The sequence below is a fragment of the Artibeus jamaicensis genome, unplaced genomic scaffold (genome assembly GCF_021234435.1).
Source record: "Artibeus jamaicensis isolate MK-2021 breed Jamaican fruit bat unplaced genomic scaffold, CSHL_Jam_final contig_447, whole genome shotgun sequence".
NCBI lineage: Eukaryota > Metazoa > Chordata > Mammalia > Chiroptera > Phyllostomidae > Artibeus > Artibeus jamaicensis.
This window is the reverse complement of record NW_026521834.1, coordinates 2495866-2515357: the sequence shown is the minus strand read 5'-3', so window position 1 is coordinate 2515357 and position 19492 is coordinate 2495866. Positions and strand designations below refer to the sequence as shown.

The following is a 19492-nucleotide window of genomic DNA, read 5'->3' as shown; positions in this document are numbered from 1 at the left end:
TTTCGGGCAGAGGCGGAGTCTTCTGCCGAGGGCCGTTCGGAGGAAGGCGGGGTCTACCTCGCATCAGGACCAGTCGGGTTGCACCTGCATCCTTAGCTCAGAGCATCTTAAGAGGCGACTGCAGCTGGCAACCAGGGACCATAGCGTCGCAGGAGGCGTCCACCAGATATCTCCCCCCTCCCCAGACCTAGCGCTGTACAGCAGCAGTGGGCTCAGTTCTGATCCGGGATTCCCAGAGTTGTCTGACCGTTGCAAAAACATTTATAGCAATAGCCTCTGATTACGACATGGCCGAGATCACCAATATACGACCTAGCTTTGGTAAGTACAAGTTGGGAAAACTAAGCCTGGGGTAGTCGAAAGCGTGGCAAAGCCAGGGAGTCCAACGGCTGGACAGGGAATGAAGCCCAGACCAGGGAATCGGGCCTGTGGTGGTGGTGAACGGCGCCTGAACTTGAGCTATGAGCTGCAGAAGCTGGAAAGGCTAGAGCCAAACGGAGGCTGGAAGGTCCAGGATGCTAAAACCTTGTATGGTGCACCGTCAGCACTACAGGAGATGAGAAACAGCGAGCTTGCGGAGGATGGAACCCCTCCTTCTGGGGGAGGAGAGGTGGAGTAGGCCGAGCCCTCCCCCTTGGGGCACGCAGGGCGGTGCCCCTTCCTCCCCCTCCTACTCCTCAGTACTGCGGGGGAGGGAGGTGGCCAGGGGGGATGAGGCATCAAGATGGCAGCTTGGAGAATGTGGGGTGGGTGGCTGGCATCCAGGGGAGGCAGCAGCCTCTAGGGAGAGAGCTGCGGGGGTGGGGAGCAAAAAGGAAGACACTCCTTAAGCCGGTCAGCTGTATGCTGGAGCTGGGAGGAAACGTGAGCCCTCCAAGTTCTATTCTGCATCGTAATGGTGGGGTCTGTCCGATGCTACCAAATGGCGCTTGGTGCTGCTGGGCTGGGGGATGACGTTATGTCTATTTCTGGGCCTCCTGGCAGCGCCTAGGCGCTCCCTTCTAGGCCTTTGTTCCCTGTTCCCTGGGACGGCTTTTCAAAAAGGGGGAGTTCACCCGCGCTAGTGCTGGAGCTAGCAGGGGCCCGATCCAGGCCGGAGGGGGAGGGGCAAGAGAGGCCGAGCCTGGGGGAGGCCGCTTTGTGTACCGGAGAAAGCATTACGTCATCTCGGCGAGGCTGGTCCCTGACCCAGCCCTTCGGGCTCCGAGATTAGTTACATTCCTTGGAGCAGAGAGTGGAGTGGAAAATAGGGAGGACAGAGAAGCAAGTGTTTTGCTCTTAGGGAATGCCTCCAAACTATGGTAGGGTAACAAACTACCTGTGCTATGCTTTGCTGATGCAGTACTAAAAAAAGAATTGACCTGCTTCTTCCTCAGTTCTACCCCAGTTTGGGTAGTAGAAGCAAAGAGAGTTGCTGTCAGCCTGTGATTCCTTCATATCCCTTAAGAGATCCCAACCTTCAGACAACCCAGAAGGTTTGAGCATCCAGTGTTTAGGGTGGTGCCACCATCCAACTAGAAAATGATGTTTCTCACTCCCCAGTAAGAGGTTTATGGAAGTGAGCAGAACATAATGTGCTCCATCCATCTCTCAATATCCGGAGCAGACACAAACCAGGGAAAGTATCCAGGCAACAGATTATACCCTTTAACTCCTTATTCACACTGATGCCCAAGGCTAAATCCTGATGGTATTTCTTCCACTTCACCTTCTGTATCACTATTCTTTGAGTCCTAAATTTCCAAAATAGAGGTCCCTTTCATGATTGGATGATCACCCTATGCTTTCTGCTCTTTCTTTTTCCTTTTATGCCTTCTTTTCAACATACACTTTTTTCTAATTGCAGCTTCTGATTCCTGGGAAGGTGAGATGTTGTAAAGTATAATGTAGTGATTTCCTTTAGAGGGAGTATTAGTGGGAAAGCTAAAAGAAATTTTATCAGCCTTTTACATACTATATTTTATTTCATCCTTACAAATACCCTCTGGTGTAGGCATTATTATATATATTTTTCCAGGTGAGGAAACTGAGGCTTAGGTAGATAAAATAAATAAAAGTCATACAAACTAGTGAGGGTTGTGCCAGTATCCAACTGATGCCAAAGTTGATTCTCATTTTTGTCACACGGGTCTGTTTGACAGGGAAAGGCTATTTTAGCAAAGGAAGTCAATAAGCAGGTCTGATCAGGGACTGACGGAGTTGAGCATAGTCCAAAGGTGTCTCTCAGGTCTTTCAACCCTTACAGAGGGTTTCCTATACAGAGAACAGTTATTTCTGACTTTTTCATGTCTCATAGAGTACTTCTTTTCAAACGCAGTAGCTCTTAGGAGATACACCAAACCCTCACTTCCTTTCATTTTTTTTTTCATTTGTTATTGTTTCCAGATCTTTTACTATCTTCATTACTCATAATGTAGAATCACTTTGGTACCAGGCACACCAGGGTTTAAACCTCATCATTGCCATTTGCTGCTGCTTGGCCTGGGGCAGATTGGGGTCCCCAGGTTCCCCAAGTGTGAAGTATGGTTACTAACTATCTATTCAGTGAGTTCTCTGACTCAGAGAGAAAAGCTCTAAGTACAATGCCTGGCATGGACATTATTAATGTACACAAAAAATAACAGTTTTTATTCCTGTCAGTGCTAAACAGAACACTCCATGTGAGTTATGATCAGTACAGATGAAATTATAGTAGGCTCCTGTCGTCCGGACATCATGTTCATAGTGTAAGTCAGCATTAGCCTAATTGTACTCCAAGCTTATGGTCACTCAGACTACCAACTTGTTTTTGCTCACACTTGTCAAGTAAGGTCAGTCCGATGTTGCTCAATGACAGGTTTTGAATTTTACATTTTCCCTGGTGTATGTAATCAGACAAACCTTACCCTCTTTTTACGACCTGTGGAAGCTGTTTGGATTTACTAACTCATTCTTTCACTGAACGCTTGCTATGTGCCGCATGATTCTAGGACCTGTGGAATGGCAGTGAGAGAACAGACACTCACTATTCTTTTTTTCCCAAAGATTTTATTTATGTATTTTTAGAGAGAGGGGAAGGGAAGGAGAAAGAGAGGGAGAGAAACATCAATGCGTGGGTGCCTCTTGAGTGGCCCCCACTGGGGACCTGACCGCAACCCAAGCACGTGCTCTGACTGGGAACCAAACCAGTGAGCCTTTGGTTTGCAAGCCCACACTCAATCCACCAAGCCACACCAGCCAGGGCAACATTCTTATTAAGCTTATCAAGTAAGGAAAAACAGACAAGTAAGATATATTGGGGGTAATAAGTACTATGAAGAAAAATAAAGCAGGATGATAGGGGTATTCTATCACTTGGGACAGTTGGGAAATGCTTCTCTGCTAAAGCGAAGTTTGAACAGAGGCCTGCGGTGAGAGGCAGAGAGCCAGGCAGATACCTGTTGAGAGGATGTTCCAGGAAGAAGCTAGAATATTCTGGAGTCACATTTATTTCTTTACTTCTCCCTGCCCAAATATTCCCTTAAAAAATAGTGTGGATGTACTTACAAAATAGTCATGGGGGTATAAAATAGGGAATGTAGTGAATAACATTGTAATAACTGTGGTGCCAGGCAGGTATGGAAATATCAGGGGGAACACTTTGTAAAGTGCATGATTGTCTGGCCACCATGCTGTACACCTGAAACAAATACAAAATAATGTTGATGTAAACTGTAATTGGAAAAAAAAAAACCAACTTAAGCAAGTCCAAAAAAACCCCTCATGTGGAAAACTAGTGGCTGTATCTAGCTAAACCAACGGGCTTCAGTGAACTTCAAGGGCAAAATAACCTCAAATCTAATTATCTAAGTCAGGGACCCAACTGGTGTGGGGAAAAGACAGACAAGACTAGAAGAAGGGAAGAAAAAAATGTTTCTCTTTAATTATTTGTTTATTCAACAAATATGTGTATTAAGTACTTGTTATGTGTTTCCAGTGCTGGGGGTTTAGAAATGAACAAAACAGACAAAAATCCCTGTCCTCACAGAATTTATATTCTAGTGAAGATAATGAATAGTTAAATTGAGTGTGTGTATCTCTATATATTCTTGTGCATGTGTGTGTGTAAGAGAGGAAAAGAGGACCCCTAGAAGAAAATGAAGCAGCTCCTGGGGGTGGAGAAGTTTGCACTTTTGGATGGGATGGTCAGGGATGGTCTTACCAAGAAGGTGACATCTGAGCAAAGATCTGATATTTTCCACAGTCTCTATTTTTTCTTTTAATATGTTAAAGTGTTTTTTCTTCGTATTTTATTTAATCTTTATTGGAGTTTTTTTTTTTACATTAGCTTTTAATCCTCGATATCCCCCTCCCCCCACAGTCACTATTTTTCTATTTAAAATTCTTCTAACTTAAATACCTAGAGCTGAAATTTGGAACATATTTTAAAAGCCCTTACACCTACAGTTCTTCTTTTTACCACCCAGCCAACTTTATACCCCTAAGCACCCTACTAAAACCATCCAAAGCCAGACCCACACCTTTTACCCCACCTACCAGTCAGTGCACTCAGGCCTCAGGCCCGGTGCTGACAAACCCTGCACTAGGGGCTGCGGAGCACCCTCCCCAAGCCAGACACACTCCATGCCCTGTGCAACAATGGAGGTAAATGGGTTCCTGTGTGAAAAGATGACCTTATAATGCTTACAGGATAGCTTCCTGTGGAATACAAATCATTATGAGCAAACCAGGTTAATAAGTGCTGAGGGAAGGCCAAGAAAAGAAAAGGGAGTCAGGTGGGGCACTTCAGGGAAGCCTTTCTGGAGAAGGTAAATATTTCATCCAGGTCTGGTGAAAAGCAAGAGCCATGGGGTGGTTGAGAGGATGGATGAGGGCATTTCCAAGAGAGGGGAGAAGTCCACAAGCCCAGGTGAGCAAGTTTTGGTTTGGAGGCAAGGTACAGGTTAGCTCAGCTCCAGCAGAGGCACTAAACGGGAGAGCTCTGGACAGGAGTTGACACATCTCTGGTCTCCACCTTCAGATGTGTCACCGGTTGTGGCAGGCCTTATCGGGGCCTCGGTACTGGTGGTGTGTGTCTCGGTGACCGTCTTTGTCTGGACATGCTGCCACCAGCAGGCAGAGAAGAAGCACAAGACCCCACCATACAAGTTTATTCATATGCTCAAAGGCATCAGCATATACCCAGAGACCCTCAGCAACAAGAAGAAAATCATCAAAGTGCGAAGAGACAAAGATGGCCCTGGGAGGGAAGGTGGGCGCGGGAACCTGCTGGTGGACGCAGCAGAGGCTGGCCTGCTGGGCCCAGACAAGGGTCCCAGGGGACCTAGCTCTGGATCTTGTATAGACCAATTACCCATCAAAGTGGACTATGGGGAAGAACTGAGGAGCCCTGTTGCAAGCCTGACCCCAGGGGAAAGCAAAACCACTTCTCCATCATCTCCAGAGGAGGACGTCATGCTGGGATCCCTCACCTTCTCAGTAGACTATAACTTCCCCAAAAAAGCCCTGGTAGTGACAATCCAGGAGGCCCATGGGCTGCCCGTGATGGATGACCAGACCCAGGGCTCTGACCCGTACATCAAAATGACCATCCTTCCTGACAAGCGGCATCGAGTGAAGACCAGAGTGCTGCGGAAGACCCTGGACCCGGTGTTTGACGAGACCTTCACCTTCTACGGCATCCCTTACAGCCAGCTCCAGGACCTGGTGCTGCACTTCCTCGTTCTCAGCTTTGACCGCTTCTCTCGGGATGACGTCATCGGGGAGGTCATGGTGCCACTGGCTGGGGTGGACCCCAGCACAGGCAAGGTACAGCTGACTAGGGACATCATCAAAAGGAACATCCAGGTGAGGAGGAAGTGTGTGTTGGGGAGGGATGGTAGGTTGGGGAGACGAGATACTAGGGGACAAATGGAAGGGGAAAAGGATGAAATGGGTGGCAAAGTGGGACCGTGTGGAGGAAACTCTCAGCTATCAAGAACAAGCCGTGGTCAAAGTAAGGTGGAGGGCCTGGTAGGTCTCCTCCAAGAAGCATCTTCCGGGGAAGAGAGGGACGGGTAGCTTCTGAAATCTCACTTAGTGTTGGCATCCTGATAGTGCCTCCAGCTCACTTGGATTTTTTTTCTCTAAGATAATGTGCGATCTCCCTTTAATGAACTTATTTCTCACAGCTGAAAAACTATAAAACTAGTTCAGTAACATTGCCCTCAGCTTTCCTTTCCCAACCCAAACCTAGGGGTGAAAATAGTATCAGGTATATGTCTTTTAGTAACCATTTTATAAATGCAATTTAATGAATTGCTTCACCTTCGAGCCGGTTGGCCAGGCCCAAACCTTTCCCAGATACCTCTCTCCCCGTTCCTCCTCCCTGTTTGCATTAGAAGGGGAATATGTCTCCCACTGGGACTTCAGGGGTGCAAGAAAGGTGTCCCCTGTCCTCCATCAGTTCACTCATTTCTTCCACAGTCAGGGAGGCAGTGTAGTTAGTTCTCAGGTTTAGCACCGGGGGTCTGGAGTTGGATGCCTGACTTCCTGTTCCAGCTCACCCCTTTCCTGCTGTGTGACACGGGTGAGTAACTCCTCCAAGCTTCCTTTTCCCCAGATGTAAATGGAGCTGTTAACATTGCCTTTCTTACCAAGTTAGGAGGCTCAAATGAGATAATACTCTGGCGGATCATTGCCCTGGAGGAGCTTTTACCTTAGTGAAGGGAAGACAAATAATCTTGGCAGTTACCACATAGGGAATGTGGTAGGTGCTTCGAAAGAAATTGTTGAAATTTTAAACTCAGAGTTTTATTTCTTTTGCAGAATAAAATATAAGTGGTTAATAGCAAGGGCTTTGAAGTCAGACCTGAATTTAAATACAAATGCCATCAGCCAACTGACCTTGGGCAAGCTGCTTAGCTCAGTTTCTTATAAGAGTTAAGTAGGGTGATTAATTTATATCATCCCTAGCACCTAATAAACCTTCAATAAATTATAACAACTATTTTTTTTTAAGATTGTATTTATTTTGCCCTGGCTGGTATAGCTCAGTGGATTGAGCACAGGCCTGTGAACCCCAAAACCACGGTTTGATTCCCAGTCAGGGCACATGCCTGGGTTGCAGGCCAGTTCCGAACAGGGTACACACAAAAGGCAACCATACACTGATATTTCTCTCCCTCTTTCCTTCCCTTCCCCTCTAAAGATAAATAAATAAAATCTTTTTTAAGATTTTCTTTTTAGACAGAGGGGAAGGGAGGGAGAAAGAGAGGGAGAGAAACACCCATGTGTGGTTGCCACTTACACACCCCCTCCTGGCGACCTGGCCAGCAAACCAGGCATGTGCCTGACTGGGAATTGAACCTGCAACCCTTTGGTTTGCAGGCAGGCACTCAATCCACTGAGCTACACCAGCCAGGGCACAACTATTATTATTAATAAAGTTTGGTCCCTGGGAGATATATGTGTTTTGGAGATGTTTTTATTTTATTTTGACAAAGTAAAGGGAGACCTGCATCAGTAGAAAAGCAGGTAGAAGATTAAGAAAGGTATCAGGGTCACTTAAAAACAACTACACATCCCCCAGAAAGAGCACTGGCTATAGGTGCCATATTGTCTCTGGATGCCTTTTCTACCTGCAAGCCCACAGTGGACCCACTGGGGAGGCAGGAGGCTCAGGATTGGACAAAAGAGGCTTCCAAGCCACAGGGGCTGAGTGTGCAGCGAGCTTCTGGGAACAAGGTTTGTCCACTGAAGGAGGGCACTGTTCCACGTTGTGGGGAGAAGGGAGGGAGCGGTTCCCCCAGAGGTGGGTTCTTATCTTCTCTGCTATGTAACAGACGCCTGTCCCACTGCAGCCAGCCCTGTCATGCAATTGCCCAAAGAACTACTGCTGCCCTGTGGCACACTCAGCTTACCTCACAGGGGCCAAGAACTTTAAAGAATACGAGAGGTCTTTGGTCATGACAGAAACACTGGCCCAATGCTAGGATCTGATGAGATATCCTGGAGGCCAACGTAGCAGGGATTCTCATGGCCTTGGAGGCTGGAGTCAGAGGGTATGGTGTGGCTCCTGTCCTATTTAATCTCCATCTGTCCCATTCCCTCTCCCTCCATCTCTCTTCCACGGGGTTTGGCCACCCCTCCTCATTTCCCGACTCCCCTGTATAGCAGCTGCGGTGCTCCACTGCTTGCCTCCATCCAGCTCTTCTCCCAGGAAGGATCCTTTCCAACTCAACCTTCCCTGTAGCCCCAGCCTTGGTGAAGCCACCAACTAGCTGGTCTCCTCCAGGCGACTAGTGCACTTTCGGCCCAAGGCTGAGTGAGAGTGGGGGATGGCTCTGCGCCAAGCTGCAGCTGGGAAGAGACTGGCAAGGAAAGGGACTGAATTGGGCTGGGAACAAATTAGCCTCGAATCCAGGACACTGGGCAGGGAGGGAACATTTGCTAAACTGTCAGGGTTTGATCCCCAGGGGCTCTTGCCATGAGCCAAATTTTTTTCTATTAACTTCCCTCAGGAGGGATAAGCCAGGGCTGGGATCTTGAGTAACATATCCCTGGGCGGACACACCCCAAGCAGGATACCCAGAGCCTTCCAGCCTTCCCGGCTTCCTAAATATGTTTCCCCAACCAGCACCTGTGGGCAGGGCTGTGTCCCATCCTGGGCCATGCCTGTCATCTCTCAAGTCACTCATCCTGGTGATTTTGTAGCACTGCAGCTGCCAAATGTCTACCCTAAATCCTCCCTACTGTAGCCAAGCATCTGCCGTTTCTTGATCTTCCCATAGCTCATTAGTGAGAGCTGCCCTGGATCATTCCACACTGTCTGTGAAGTTTTTTCCACTCTGTGTAAGGCAGCCCCTTAAAATATGGGGCCAAATTATCTTCCTTCAGATTCCTAGGTGGAGACTGTGAGAATTGCATTTCTCTGCACAACTCCTCACTCCCAACTGCATCTCCTGACCTGGAGCAGAAAATTCATCTCTTGTCCTTCCCACTCTCCAGTGCAGTCCAGTTGAAGAAGGCCAGGACTGGGCATCATTTTTTACTTTATCCATTGCACAACCTTACTCTGGGCAAGTAGGTATTATCTCTGGGCCTCAGTCTCCTCTCGGCTAGTTCATGAAGCCTACTGGGACCACCCTGCGAGAGCACTCTCAGCTCTTATGAAGATACAAAAAGGTATAAGAAGCATGAAAAATTAATCCCTGATTATTAGTGAAAGCAGATCACAGTATAAACACAGTATAAAATCTGGATATTAGACTTTGGGACTAGATTTCTTTTTGTGTGTGTGGCAGCTTTTTTTTCCCTAGTATTTTATTCACATAGAAATTAAAGTAAATTTACATACCCATAATAAATTTCCCACAAGGAGATGGGAGGCAGTACAGAGAGGGCTGGGGAATAAAAATCAGACTGTGGGGAAGAAGATAAAGTAGATAAAGGGAGTCATGAAACTCCTTAAGGGAGTCATGAAATTCCCAATTTCTTCAGGCTGCTGGTTTCCAAACCATTTCCAGTCTTGCCACTGTCAAGAATCAGATCCGGTGTTGATGACCTGGGACGATGGTCAAGGGAATGGGAACAAAGATTCTCAAAATCACAGATGTACAAGGGACCTTAGAGTTCATCCATTCTAGCCAAAGGGGCTGAAAAGGGAGAAGGAAAAAGGAATGCTAGTTTTTTAGGAACGAGAGAAGGTTGCTATGTCCATATATTGGGGAGGTTGGGATGAGGAATGTGGTTGAACATTAAGGTTTTTGTTTCTTTTATTTTCTTTTTATGATTGTGAATTATGTGGAGGTGGCCCTTAGGATTTCTAACCCCAGTAAAGGTTTATTGAGGATATGTGCGTCCACTTAATGCAAAGACTCTGGCCAGAAAATCAGTCTGGAAGGGGCTCTGCTAATTCCAGGAAATAGACTTCTCCCTCGCTAAGTGTTTCCCAGTCTAGATGTTGTCTTTAGGACCAGTACTCCTGCTCCTCTTCCCACTGAGGGAGAGCAAAGCGTCCCAGCTCCTGTCAGGCATGGATAAAACCCACTCTTTCCCTTGTCCTTCTGCTTGTCTGCTCCAGGTGCCCCAGCAAGGTCTCTGCTTCACTAAGCAAGGGACTGGGAAACAGCTAGCTCCCAGCTCTTGACAAAGAGCCTTTGAGAAAGAGCCATTGCCTTGACAATGCTACTTGGAATGAGAATGGGCAGAAAAAGGAGGGGAGGGGGTAGGGGATAGGGGGACATGAAACTGTGTTCTTTAATGCAGAACGGAATGGCATTCAGGTGGTGGTGTGGCTGCAGACTTGGGTATCACAAAAGGGCAGCCTAATGGGGAGGGGCATTCTGCCCACGTAAAATGCCAAAAGTGAAGGGGGCTAGATGGAGAATAGTTGCCCGAGGAGTGATTTTTAGGGGAGAAAAGTATTAAAAGGTAACCAGAATTGTCACTTTCTTGAAGAACTAGGGAAGGGGCATGGGGGTTTAGATTAGGAAGATTTTGCTGTAATGAATTATTTAGGAAACAGTTTTAAACAAATAATCAGAAAACCTAAACTATAATTTTTAGTCAGTGTTATTTTTACAAATGAAACTGTTATTTAAGTCAAATGTCCTTTTCATACTACCTATCCTTCTTCTGTATATAAAATTAGAATTATACTTAAAGATTGCATATTTAGCTGTGGCGGGTATGGCTCAGTTGGTTGGAGTGTTGTCCCACGGACTGATGAAGGGTTGCACATTTGATTCCCGGTCAGGGCACATACCTAGCTTGTGGGTTTGATCCCTAGGCAGGGCACGTAGGCAAGCAATCGATGTTTCTCTCTATGTCTCTCTCCCCTCCTCCTTCCTCTCTCTCTGAAATGAAAAAATGGCCTCAGCTGAGGGTGAAAAAAAGATTGCATGTTTAATATTTAGATACCAGTATTCAAGGAAATATCCCCAAAATAGACATCAAATCTAGTTAACATTTAATTATTCATGGAAATGGAGGAGAGCAGTGGCCCAAGTAATCCAAAGGTTCTTTCTTTCTACATCAACTCCACTGGGACTTTCTATGGTGATGGAAATGTTCTCTATCTGCACTGTTCAATATGGCACCCACATATGATTGATGAATACTTCAAATACAGTTTCTGCGACTGAGGAACTAAAATGCTAATTTTATTATAAATGTTAATGAATTAAAATTTAAATGGCCACAAGTAGCTAGTGGCTACTGTATTGGATACTTCCATTCTGAATGTTTTGGAAAGCATTTGATTTTCTTTTTCTTGGGGGATTACTTTTCCTAATGCCATTTGGTTGTGACTAATAGTAAAAATGAATTTATTTTCTCTGATGTGTCCTGATTCATGTCAAAAGGAAGCAGCCCAAAAGTATACTGGTTGGCAAGGGAAACCAGCCTGTGAGTTTAAACTGGCTGAGGGTGCTTCCCACAGATGTAATCAAGAGCTAACATATGTATATTATGGGTAACGAAAAAATGTGGTACTTCAGTCTAACAGAGAAAAGCCATCAGATCTTTTTTAAAGTCTATTTTCTTGCTTACTTCAATTTCAAAAGCTAAAGACTAAGTTTAAATTTCAGTTAGTCACATTCTATGCCCAAGAGAAACATTTTCATGTGGTCCTCATATAAAATACAGTCTCAAGAATTTTTTTAAAACATTTGAAATATTATCACAGTTTTATTCCTTGAGATGACTTAAGGTATATACTCAAAACACAAGTTTTTTAAGTTTTTCCCCTTGTTTATCATTGGTAAACTAATTAAATCATTTACTGCTGTTGTTCTTTCCTGTGTCAGACACACCTGGGCAGATAAAGCACTAGCCCACAAGCTTCTTGAGGACAGGATTCCTCATTGTCTATCGTTTCAGGCCTAACTGCTGGTCAAGTTCCTGGCACTTAGTAAGTGTACAATAAATCATTTCAGTGGGTGTCTAAGGCTGGTAGTGAGAATAGTCCACTTTTTCTCAATCTAAGAATTCCTGAAGTAGGTGACATTTCTTTGGGATGCTGTAGAATATAAGGAATAAGATTTGATAGTGGAGGAATGATTTTGTCCCAAATTTAACATATGTCCTAACTCCCCAAAACTCTACCTCCTTTTTTTCCTTTATATCAATCTCAGCCTCACTCTCTAAGCTACAAACTTAAATAGTCTTCAAACAAAAGAAATAATTCTCCATCTCTTCCCTCTCCCCTACACTTACATCCAATTAGACACCCAAATCTAGGAAATTCTGACAATTTTTTTAAAATTTATTGATTTTAGAGAGAAAGGAAGTGAGAGCGAGAGAGACAGAGATTTGTTGTTTTGTTTATATATTAATTGGTTGTCCTTTAGGTGCCCTGATGGAATGTGCAACCTGGCACATCAAGACAATGCTCTAACCATCTGAGCTCTCTGGCCAGGGTTCTGACAGTTCTTCTGAGACATATTTTGCCACCATGCCTATCCCCTCTGCTGTATCCCTGGTTCCAGGCCCCTCATTTCTTCCTTAGCCTCTTGCAGCAGCCCCTTAACTGAGCTCTCTGACTTTGGTCTTTCTCCTCTGTAGTTTATTCTTCAGCTTTTATTGAAATATTATTATTATTGCTATTAATCCTTACCCAAGGATATATTTATGGATTTGAGAGAGTGAGGAAGGGAGAGAAAGAGAGAAACATCGATCAGTTGCCTCCCGCACATGTCCCGACCAGGGATCAAACCTGCAACCTAGGTATATGTGCTGACCGGGAATTGAACTTGCAACTTTTTGGTGTAGTACAGGACAACACTCCAACCAACTGAGACACCCTGCCAGGGCTAGAATAAAAATATTATTCATAAAATATTAACAACAACCACAATAACTTTATTGCTCCTGTACTTACAGACCTCTGCTTGCCTGGTGGTGACTCCGATGTTTGGTTAGAGCGCCCCCATTGCTCTTCACCCTCAGCTTGCCCACCTCTCCAGGCTCCTGGCTCATCTCTCCTGCTAGGCATCCCAACGTCAGGCACAGGCACCTCTCACCATTCTCTGAACACAGCATACCCTTTCAGGACCCAATGCCTTTGTACCAGCCGTTCCTGCCATTCTGCTTGATGTGAACTCCCCTCTCTGTCCATCGTCTCATGACCCCTTTGTAAGTTCAGCACCGATGTCAGATGCAAAAGCCTCCCCTGGATCTCCCAGCAGCACTTAGACAGGCTTCTTATTTCTCTGACAAGTACATCTTTGCTTACATCTCTGTCTCCTCCACTGCATGGTAAGCTCCTTGGGAGAAGCCGAGTCCTGTCAGCTCTGGATCCTCAGCACCTGGCATGTAGTGAGTAGCCAAACGTGTGTGAAGCGTTCTTGGAGGACTAGAGGTTTTTCAAGCTCAGAGTAGAGCCTAGAATAAACTTGAAAGATGGGAAAACAAAGATGTGGGCATGGAGAGAAAGGCAACTTGGCTGGCAGAGACACTCTGAGGTGCATGCCCGAGGCAGGCAGAGCAGATGTGGATATCCACCGTGCGAGGTGGAGGAACAGGCTCCAGGAAGGTCAGGGACTTTCCCAAGGCCAGGTGGTGAGTAAATGGCAAAGTTAAGATGCAGAACCAAATATCCTACCTCCCACTATACATTTTTATCACAAGAATCAAATGAGAGAACAAGAGAAAATACACTTGTATAGCACACAATATGCGGCAGACACTGTGGCGTTTATAAAACTTAACTTTTTAAATCCTTTTCCTAGTCCTCTGAGTTAGATACTATTTTTATCTCCATTTTATAGATGATGAAACTGAAGTACAGGGATGTCAAGTAATTGGTCCCAGGTCAGGATTTGAATCCAGGCCAGGCTGGCATCAGAGCCTGCCCTCTTAAATATTAGGCTGTACTGCCACTCCATGCAAATGATTTTATTTAGTATCGGGATTATAATTAGAACATTTCCTTTCTTCCCCTTCTTATTGAATCTTTTCAGGGGATGAGCACCTGCCATATAGCCTTCTCCTCCCTGTGGGATTCCCTCGGGATTCTCACCTGCCGTTCTTTCTTCACAGAAGTGCATTAGCAGAGGGGAGCTCCAGGTGTCTCTATCATATCAGCCCGTGGCACAAAGAATGACAGTGGTGGTCCTCAAAGCCAGGCACTTGCCGAAGATGGATATCACCGGTCTCTCAGGTAGCAGCTATTTACTTCAATCTAGTTCTAAAATGTCTCAGTGGCACCCCCTCCTGTGGCCTGTGGCCTGTGGCCCAGATACACCCCCGTGTCAGGACCACTTATCCCTGTCATTTTGCATGCCTTCCCCTCTCTGTCTACTTCTGTTTCTGATAAATATCTAGGCTAAAGATTTTCCTAGCCAGGGAGGTGCTTTGGGTGACCAAATGGGGTCTTTACCTTTGGCAAGGTACCCCAGTGAGTGTGTATGCCAGGTGCTGAGTCCTCGCTTCAGATGAGACTTGTCCTGAAGACTACAGGCATTGTCAGTCCCTGTACCCTCAATGATGCTTCTTGGTGTCATAGGGTTTCTTCAAACCTGGCTTGAGGAAGCAGTTCTGTTCTCTTCCTGCTTGGTTTCCTCGGCTCCTTGTCCAGGCAGGCAGATTCAAAGACTGTCAGCGTGCATTTACTTTGCCAACACTAAAGACCACATAGGAGTGCCCACCAAAGAAATGGACAGCATAGCCCCTTCCTTCCCAATACGAAACCACCATTATGTAGGAGAGGACTGTGTCATAGGCCTGTCTTCCTTTTTCTTATCTCTTTGGGGGCCCCAGATCCTTATGTCAAGGTGAACGTCTACTACGGCAGAAAGCGCATTGCCAAGAAGAAAACCCATGTGAAGAAGTGCACTTTGAACCCTGTCTTCAATGAGTCTTTCATCTATGACATCCCCACTGACCTCCTGCCTGACATCAGCATCGAGTTCCTTGTCATCGACTTCGATCGCACCACCAAGAATGAGGTCGTGGGGAGGCTGATCCTGGGGGCGCACAGTGTCACAGCCAGTGGTGCCGAGCACTGGAGAGAGGTCTGCGAGAGCCCCCGCAAGCCCGTGGCCAAGTGGCACAGTCTGAGCGAGTACTAATCCTGTGTCCTCGCCTGTCGCCCCAGGGCCAGGCGTGGCCAGGACACAGTGGGGAGAGAGGTGACAGAGAGAAGCGGACTCAGAATCTCATTTTAGTTGTAGAAGAAAATTTCTTACAAAATAAACCCCACAAAGAACACCCCTCATGACCACAGCTGCAGATTAGTTCTTAGGGATAATGATTTTTCTCTTTTGCAAGGCACTAGAAATTCTTTTTTTTTAATGGGAAAATAGAGAGGGAAAGACCTCTAAAAGTTTATATGTAACAATGTAACCTTATACTTGCATGTCTAATACAAACTGAAGAAATTAGCCTGACTGCCACTATTAAGTTAAAGATTTTAATCCATGAAAATTGTGTTTTGTGCCGAACTATATTTGCTGATTTACCTGAAATTGGCCTCTTTTCTTTTTTTTAAAAAACAATTTTGGAGAGAGAGGGAAGAAGTGGGGGGAGAGAGAGAGATGCCGTTCTGCCTATTTATGCCCATACTGGTTGATTCTTTTATGTGCCCTGATGGAGATTGAACCTGCATCTTCAGGGTAATGGGACGGCGCACTAACCAGCTTAGCTACCCAGCCAGGGCAAAATTGGCCTCTTTTTATTGGGCCTCTCTAGAGAATTACTCTTACTCCTCACCTCTGCAAAAGAATATTTTGCTCTTATAAAACCTCATTTTTGTCATCCCCATTTTTTCTTCCTGTTACCTCTTTCATCTCTGCTCTTTGACTGAGTTCAAAGTCCAGAAATCTGTGGTAAATAAACCAAGAAACAAAGGTGGAACAGATTAGGCAAGGTTTGCAGGAGAAAGTATTTGAGAAACGGGGTGTTTTTGCTGTCAGCACTCCTGTATGAAGGGGTAGATGGCAGTCTATGATTAGACTGTGATGAAGCACATGGGCACGTCAGACTTACAAGGTAGAATTGGGTTTACAGAACAAGATGGCGTCTCTAAAAAGAGCTCTGGAGACTTCAAACTCAGCTATAGGATAGTACCAGTGAACACATCACACTGATCCCAAACACTATTTGCAGGTCCTAAGACAGGGAGAGGAGAAATGAAATGACTCCAACCCCTCCCCCCGCCCCCCTTCGCAGTATGGAAGCAACAGCCATTTGTTGGTTGATGGGTTAGAAATCATCAGAGGTTTGACGGATTAAATTGGCCTTTGTTTTTGCAGAAATGCTGACCCTTGAGAAGTTTTAGTCTTCTCAAGTAGCCTAGATATGGTTAGTGTTGCTTTGTAAGGCAAAGGGCCTTCAAAAATTATTCTCCTTGAAGTTTTCGGTAGTGGCTCTTAAAAACAACACTGTGACTGAGTCATAAAGGTAACTTAGATTCTTTCAGAACACTCTTCCCTCAAAACAAAGTGCTCGGTTCTTAGAACTTATGAGTCTCACGACAAAGTGGAGGGATGAGGGGAACCACAGAGTTTAATCCTCCTCCTGCCAGTGGGCAGTGGGGGTTGAGAGACATTCAGAGTCCTGCCAGGGTTAGAATTCATGTCTCCTTACTCCTAGTTGAGCCATGTCTCGAACGTTGAGACTTCTTAGGCGGCAGAGACTTCGCTGACATTAAGTATGCTTGGGTAGGCAATAAATATTTTTTCCAGCCTGAAGAGAAACTCAAAAAAGCAGCAGCTTGACACGAAGACCTGAGGGATTAGCTAAAATTGAAGGTCCGCTTCCATGCAAGAACATCGCTTTCTAACTTGCTTCTGGGAAGGGTGTTGAAAAGCTGAGTTTCCATGGAGAGAGTGGCAGCGTTGCTTTTGATATTCCCTTAGCTCTTATGGATGTAAAACCAGTCGGCTCCCCTCTCCCCAATCCTTTTGTTGTTGTTTCTTTTTAAATCTGGATTCTTGACAAGGCAGAGCAGGCACAAAGCCCACTCTCTGTTTCTGCCCGTCGGCCCCACAGTCTGACTCACTCTCAGCATCACTTGGGTTCTTACTGCCAGTCTCTATCCTATACTCCATGGAATGTAAATACTGTATCATACGTAGAAGAAAATAATTTTTCTTTTCTAAAAATGGCATTTCGAGCAAGTTTGATGTAAATCTGACAGGAGCATTCTGAAACCCCATTAGGAAAAAATTTAAATGATTCCTCTTCATCGCCTTAATGTCTAAAGATCAGAAGTTGCTGAGCAATCGCTTTTGTTTCCTTCCCAGAAACAATGCAAAGCAACAGGTGGAGATGATAGTCTGGTCTTTGCCCCACTGCGTGTGCCTCTGTAGCTCCTCCTGACATAAGTCTGGGAAAACAGCCTCACCCCACTCCTCTCTTCCCTATCTCCTTGTAGCTTTATTCCTTGCATTCTTTGGGTCTACTGAGCAGTGTGTGGTGAGGTGATGGGGAGGAACCAGTAGTTCTGTTGTCTGTGAGCTGCCTTGGTGTCTTTCTCAGAAAAAGGCCAAGTGGCAAACAGTACAGGGGTCCTCCCTCCTACCTCAGGCCTGATCCATCGTGCCCCTGACTTCGCTGTCCCAAAGTTTCTTAGCTGACTTTGGCTTTCACATTTGTTCTTCCCAGAGCTAACTGGTAAGGATGCCTCCTTTTAAGAGTCAGTTGAAAGACAAGAGTCACATCCTAGCTTTTGCACAAGGCACTCATGGTCAGGAATAGGTTAGGGAATGGTCACTTCTGATTTTCCAAGAGTCAGTCCTTCTCTGCTGATATCTTGATTCCTCTGGGAAGTCAAGAGTTTTTCCTAATAACAAAAGTCCCTCTATGAGTTACTCCTCTTTCAGTTCTCAGTGGAGCACAGACAAGATGTACATGTTATAAACAGTGCTCTAGGTATGAAAACAGACAGAACTGGTTTGTGGGATGAGGCAGCTTGCTCAGGAGAGGGAATAATGTGAGTCCTTTTCTTGGAAGGCTTTATTATGGCAATGATAGTGACATTTCCCTCACCATGGTCCTTCTCCAGTGTGGTTATCTTCCTTTACCTTGTGTCTTCTCTTGTGAAAATGAAACTCAAGAATAAAATAAATGTGTCAAATTAAAAAAAAAAGAAAAATCTAAAAAAGCTAACATGAATTGTGTGAAATTGCATAATGCTGTAACGCTAACCTACAATATGTAATGCTATCTTGTATGTTGAATTTGTTAATGCACCGCACAAGTGCAAAATAAAAACGGATTCACACTAAATAGAAAGTGATGTCAGCATGATTCTCTCGAAAGGTGGATGTCTATGAATGAAGGTAAAACTCAGATTCCAATACGATGTTCTAGAGCATGTTGTCAAAGTGTGAGTCTCAGACTACCTGAATCAGAATCATTTGGAGCACTTCTTTAAGAATGCAGATTCCAGGCTCCTGCCCTAGAGAGTCTCGCTTGGTAGGTGACATGTTTTGCTAGTCTAGTCCTTTTCCTAGTCTTTCTGTATTCCCTTCAAAATGTAATTTCTAAGATGATAGCCACCAGAGGGAGAGGGAAAGGTGCTATATTTTTTGTTTGTTTGTTTTTAGAGTTAGGAGAAAGAAAGAGAAACATTGATTCATTGATAACATTGATTCATTGATACATTTATTTATCTGTGCATATACTGGTGGTTTCTTGTATATCCCCTCATAGAAGACCGAACCCACAACCTTGGTGTATCTAGATGATGCTCTAACCAACAGAGCTACTGGGCCTGGGCCAAGAGATACTGCTTTTGAGTGCTGAGAATTAGTCTGCCTTTGTAATTGGGAATATTTATTTCAACCGATTCAGTTCACTCACTCGTTAGTCAAAAACATTTATTCGATTATCTACCACATAGTATATACTGGGGATATGAGTCCTATTTTTGTAGACCTTAGTCTACAAAAGCATTAATTAAATAATCATACTAATAAATATATGAATACAAAGTGAAAATGCTCTGAAAGAAAAAGAACACAGGTTAATACATCACTCTAGGATCATACACTGGGGTGATGACTGTTGTAACTGCTCTTTGTGGATTTTTTGCTGGCCTTAAAATCTGAAATGATTCAGTTTTTTGTATTTTCTGTCCTATGTAAATAATCTTCCCTGTGCACATGCCTGGGGAAGAGAGAAAGGAAGCTAGACAGAAAGTCCCTGCTCTTCTAAAGCTTCCATGAAGGAATTAAAAAACATCTTTATTGATTTTGTTTGTTTGTTTGAGAGAGAGAAACATCATTTGTTGTTCCACTTATCTATGCATTCATTGATTGATTCTTGTATGTGCTGTGACTGGAGACCAAACCCACAACCTTGATGTTTCCAGGATGATGCTCTAACAAACTGAGCTACCTGGCAAGGACCAAAAATATTTTTTTTTAAGATTTTATTTATTTATCTTTTAGAGGGAAAGGGAAGGAGAGAGGGAGAGAAACATCAATGTATGGTTGCCTTTGGTGCATCCCCTGCTGGGAATCAGCCTGCAGGGAACTGGCCTGCAACCCAGGAATGTGCCCTGACCGGGAATCGAACCACGATT

The 19492-nt window shown here is 44.9% G+C and overlaps 1 protein-coding gene across 2 annotated transcripts; it reads left to right on the top strand.

The window, feature by feature from the left end:
- Positions 1-33: 33 nt before the first annotated feature.
- SYT11 (synaptotagmin 11) lies at positions 34-18192 on the top strand. 2 transcript variants are annotated; one of them, XM_037132661.2, is made up of 4 exons: positions 34-321; positions 5000-5826; positions 14002-14122; positions 14722-18192. In XM_037132661.2, the coding sequence occupies exons 1-4, from the start codon at positions 288-290 to the stop codon at positions 15030-15032; spliced, it is 1293 nt and encodes a 430-aa protein (XP_036988556.1). In that variant the 5' UTR covers positions 34-287; the 3' UTR covers positions 15033-18192. The 2 variants fall into 2 exon arrangements, with proteins under 2 accessions (XP_036988556.1, XP_036988555.1); XM_037132660.2 differs by having other exon boundaries at positions 35-321; positions 14002-14125.
- The last annotated feature ends 1300 nt before the right edge of the window (positions 18193-19492 follow it).